This window comes from Pararge aegeria, chromosome 2 (genome assembly GCF_905163445.1).
Source record: "Pararge aegeria chromosome 2, ilParAegt1.1, whole genome shotgun sequence".
NCBI classification, from domain to species: domain Eukaryota; kingdom Metazoa; phylum Arthropoda; class Insecta; order Lepidoptera; family Nymphalidae; genus Pararge; species Pararge aegeria.
The window spans coordinates 13,826,009-13,831,714 of NC_053181.1; the positions used below are offsets into that span (position 1 = coordinate 13,826,009).

General features: G+C 32.3%; 1 protein-coding gene across 1 annotated transcript; it reads left to right on the plus strand.

The window, feature by feature from the left end:
* LOC120634231 (zinc finger protein 569-like) lies at nucleotides 1-4,818 on the plus strand. The gene is made up of 5 exons (XM_039904709.1): nucleotides 1-440; nucleotides 512-1,422; nucleotides 2,543-2,741; nucleotides 3,316-3,660; nucleotides 4,397-4,818. The coding sequence occupies exons 1-5, from the start codon at nucleotides 303-305 to the stop codon at nucleotides 4,553-4,555; spliced, it is 1,752 nt and encodes a 583-aa protein (XP_039760643.1). The 5' UTR covers nucleotides 1-302; the 3' UTR covers nucleotides 4,556-4,818.
* Nucleotides 4,819-5,706: the final 888 nt, after the last annotated feature.

A 5,706-nucleotide genomic window follows, 5' to 3' on the forward strand; every position in this document is an offset into this window, starting at 1 on the left:
CATCGGTTGTGTTAGATTTTTTCGGGCTAAAACCAAGTAATATTGTTCTGATGGCATAATGTCGTTTGTTTTCTATAGTGTTTGAGTTTGCGCACTGGAACATCAGTACCTAACCTTTAAATATCAATACTTCACTATACATTACAGGGCTCATAATCGCTATATTTAAAATGCGCATGCGTTATAAGTGCCCAGCCGACTGCAAAAGAATCGCTACACAATATCCACGTAACATACTCAAGTGTTTTAAAATATTTAAAGTACCGTAGGCTTGTTATGCTACCGCTTGTTGGTAATTGACCATGTCTGTATCGATAAACAGTTTTGAAAGATGTTGTCGACTTTGTGCCGAAGAACAAGATGTGACGATAAAATTATTCAGTGAGGAGGCAGAAGCAATGCTTCTGACCAAAAAGTTAAATAAATACTTGTTGATAGAGGTGAATATTAGAAATTCTAAAATTAATAAATAGTTTTATTCTAAAATATAATAATATTATTCATTTTGTAGGTTGAAGAAGATGATAAATTACCAAAAAATATTTGCATCAAATGTTGTTCGAAATTACAATTAGTATGCGATTTTATTGATCAAGCTGTCAAAGCGCAGGAGATATTAAACAAGCGCAGCATTGTTTTGTGCCCTAACAAAGAGCCAATAGAAACTTACCATGTAATAAAGCAGGAACCTGAAGATGAAGTTATGTATGAACCTGATAGTGATTCTAAATTTACAACCATGGAAATTAGTGTTGATCCTTTGATGATTCTACAAAACTCGGAAGATTCCCTATCATCTAACCCTGCAGAAAATAGTGAAAATGATGAACAAGATGTTGCTTACCAACATAGGATTAATGTGGAAGATTTAACCTATCTACATGGGGAAGATGAATCTTACCTACATGGGGAAGATTTAACTCATCTACACGGGCTTGATGGGGAAGATGTAATTGATTCACATGAGGTTGATGGGGACGATGTTACTTTTCACCACAGGGTTGATACAGAAGATGTAGGTCATCTACATGGTGTTGAAAGTCTTAAAGTAAGTAATGTACATGGTGCTGATGTGGAAGATGTAACTCATTTAGATGAAGATGATGGTGAAGATGTTACCTATCTCCATGCGGTAGATGGGGAAGATGTTACAATAAAACTGATTAAAAGGGGTGATAAGACAGATGACTCAAATTCAAAAAATGAGGTTGAAAAACCTTTCCCGTGTCTTACATGCCATCGAGCTTTTCATACAGAGATAGCTTTGAGAGGCCATTTATGGGTTCATCAAAATGTAAATGTTGTTAAAGACAAACAATATAAATGTGGTTATTGTAAGGACCAGTTTGACCATAAAACAGAATATTTGAGTCATTTAAAATGGCACAGTACACCTGGAATGTGCCAAGTATGTGGAAGGAGGTGAGCATTGTAGTTTGATTCTGAGCCTTTACTGCTAAAGCAAGTCATATTTAATTCCTTAATATGTACATATCTCTTAAAAGGTGCATGCAGGGATTTAACTCATTCCCCTGTAAAAGGGGAAAAGGAAAAAGTTTTACCTACCTTTCTATCACTGCAAGTTAACACTAAACTTTTCTGTTCTTGTTGTATATAAATAAATAATTTATTGAACAACTAAGCTCTGCATCATACACGGTTAAAAAGATACATACTATGACAGATATAGAAACTGCCATGCTTGTGTATTTTAGTTACTTTCACAGTATTATTTCCTACAACATATTATTATGGGGTAACGCTGCTGATATTGATTCTATTTTTGTACTTCAAAAGACGGCTGTTTGTGCAATTAATATAAAATAGGCCCAAAAGAGTCTGAGATAAATTTAAAGAAACTAATCTTATGATGTTGGGTTATCATATTTGTAAATTTAATTTATGTACATAAAAATATTACAAAATTTAAAAGAAAGTGGACTGTAACAATATTAATATAAGAAGTAAAAATTAACTTGCAGTTACTAAGTTCCATAAAATTAGTAATTCATTTAGGGGTAATTGTATATCAGTTTATATATAACAAATTACCAGATGAAATCTCTGAGATGTCTCTCAATAAGTTCAAAGTTTATAAAAAACATAAGTTAAAGTTGAAGTAAATCCTATTATAATATTAAGGATTACATGTTTAAAAGCTCTGGTATGAATTGCTGAAACTTCATAGCTATACATTAAATCGATTGTGTGATGGTGCTAACAAAAAAAAAATCTGGCTAAATTTGATTTGGGCTCTTCTTAGACCTAGCTTTAGTTTTAAGTTAACATATACAGTTATCACCATCACTAACATTAGTGTAACATATTAAATGTATGAACGCTTCATAAGTGCCTTATGATAAGGTCTACATGAATAAAACAATTTTGAATTTGAATTTGTTGCTATCCTAGTTTCACTCATATTGTGTTTGGCACATGTTCAGAGCAGCAATACTTGATAGTAGACTATAATTATATAGTGTGATTTTAGCAATCTATATTTTTATAATTTAACCACAAATTGTTATGTTAAAATTTCTAGGTTTAGGACAGAATCCAATTTAAAATCACACATGGATTCACATTTTTCAACCACTAGCAAATCACATACATGCAAAGTGTGTGGACGTTCATACAACACAAGCAGCAATTTGAAAACTCACAGTGTAACCCATAGTAACGAAAGGCCATATGTGTGTCCATATTGCAATAAATGCTTCAAACGAAATCAAGATTTAAAGGTACTTAACAATCATATTTTTTGCAGATGTCATATATTTTTTAGTCCATTAATGTCTTACTGCTAGACATAAAACAAGACAAAATATCACCTCCCATAGTAGAGAGAGAATCCAACTCAATCCATTGCTCCAATGTAGTTTGGTGAGCTTTCATAGGTTTTACTATCACATGACAACACCAGCCCTACAATTCTAATCTCCTAACTCTAGACTCTAACTAATAATTTATTGATAGAATTATTTGTCCGAACATGGAATGAAATTGGCGTCTTGTTATCCATGTGAATATAGATTATAATTAAGTATGTAATGTTATTTAATAACCATTTCGGAGAATGCCACATTAATGAAGGGTATTGATAAACGTTGCATATAGTTGGGCAGTGTTTTTTGACATCTGACATTTCAAAGTTGCTGTAAGTTTTAGTGTGACAAAACACAGCATAATTTTTACAATGTTAAATGATTATTCATAAAGGGATAAGAGTAGCACCTACCTAATCTTATCTCTTTATGAATAAACTAAGAAAAAGAAAAATTGACTTTTTGTTACTATAATATTCTGTCCTTGTAGTTCCATATTAATCAACATACTGGAGAAAAACCATATAAATGTCCATTCTGCGACAAAACCTTTGCTAGTTCTGGCAATTGCTACTCACACAAGAGCCGTATGCATCCAGGCAGATTTTTCGATCGAAAGAAACCAGTAACTGGAGTAACAGATGAAGCCAAAATAAGAAAAATACAAGCAATGCGTCAAGGAATTATCAAAAAAATAGATGCTAAAGATAAGGACATTCAATCTATGCAATTTCGGCCTATAGCACCTAAACCTTCTTATACTATTGTAAAAGGAGCCTTGAAATACCAGTGCAATGTGTGTGAACATAGTTTCCTGAAAAGAGACAATTACAATGTAAGTTGAAAGCAATTTATATTAAAATGGATTTTTTCATTTATTTGAGCACCACCTGGCCCCGCACAGTGTTGATGCTCAGATGCACACGTAAGACCCTGGGCAAGTACAATTTGGAATTTTATTGTTTCTTAGTATTCTCTGGTCTTGTCTGATGGTAAGTAAACACTTGCCAAGCAATCTAGCATCCTGGCACAAAACTGCTAAACAGGTTAACTGGCATATAGGTTATAGAAAAATAAAACACATCAAGTGAGTGAGTAGAAGCCCTTATTTGTAGATCAAGATCAAGGTCATAAGAATTTTTATTTTTAACAGTTTTTAACAATAAGGGTGATATTTCAACCTACACTTATAAATCAAACTAAGGAGTTTGGTTTTGTTTGTTGGATACACTAATCTTAGAAACTATAAGTTGGATATTAAATTTAATAATATATTTTATAAAGTAAAAAATTTGTCTTATGTGGAACTGCACCCCTGTGCTTTACAAAGAATTCTCCAAGATGCAAGCTATCTCTGAGCTATGTTTAATCAAGATCTAAGAAGGTTGAGCCAAACATAGATAACCAACACATACACTTACCGATTATATATTTCATTTACTATCACAAATGTCTATTAATAATCAAGAGATGTGGGGCCTAGTAGCAGATGTGAGTAAATGGATGGGTGATTTACTGGGTGTAGCAAGTTAAATATAACAAAGAATATTCATTATATATATTTTTTTCAGTACCACATGTTCCAACATACAGGTGAGAAGCCATTTAGTTGTTCATTATGCAGTGAAAAGTTTGTAACCAGACGAGGAGTTTTAATTCACCATGACAAGAAACATCCAGAGAACAACCGGCCACTTTCTTTACTATCCCGAAATGCATTGCTCAAGTAACAATGAGTTGAAATCTAACAACCGCCATCACAAGCATAATCCAGATTTATGAAAGCTATACTGTGCATATGGATAAACAGTGTTTATATTAAAGTATGTAAATAAAGTGTAAATGTTAATATTCAGGCTGTCAGTTTATTCTTCATCAGTCATCAAGAGCCCCCTCTTGGAAATAGCTTATTTGAATCTGGAAAAGTTGTTCCCATTCAACTAGCATTGGTAGATTTTTATAAATATTTTAAGGCAATTTGTGTAGATAATAATGTGATAAATGGAAATAAAAACATAGCAGTTATTTGTTTTTTTCATTCTGTGTTCTAAAATATTTTCATCACAGACTATTGTGAAACTAGGAGATGATGTTTCCTTTTCGTTACCATTCCGTAACCACATTAAAATCTATCATTATGACTTTTTGTGTGCAAGAAAAATGAAAACAAACCCTGTATCCGTAAAAAACTATTCTTTTTTCTTTATTATTAATCGTAAGGAAAAGCCGAAACGAATTTAATATAAACAAACAGTGGATGCCCCAGTTTTACCAATCAGTTCACACGTCAAGCTAAGATGAATTAGTATTACGTCAATTTGCCGTTCATCTTTAATAGACTCGTGAACAGGCTGGCAGTAGTGAAGCATTCAGTATTGCAAGATTAAATATTAATGCAGTCCCAAAAATTATGGATTATATAATTGTTTAGTGTAATGTCGCGTTTTCTTATATAGATATCTAATACTTTAATATGCATCATGAAAATAAAAAGGTTTAACAGCTCACTATATCAACGAAAAAAATATAATCGCGCGGAAGTGTAAATATATATACCATCACAGTAACTTACTTTTTGATTTATTTTAAGAATTTTTTTTTGCAAGTCATAAAATATAATTTTTTTGTTTTTGCTTTTTCCACCAAATGTGTAATCTTTGCAGTGTTTTTACTTGCTCAATGCTGCAGGTTAATATATTAGTACCATTAATAGTGACAAATTGTTTAGCTCATCCTCAAAAAAAACCAACCTATAATGTCCCTAATTTTTTGGGCGCTAAGTTAAATTGAAACATGCAACATTTAATGGAAAAACGAAATCACTTGATTTGACACTGACGTTATCACGTCTGTCAGCTGGCGATTTGATCGACCTTTACAA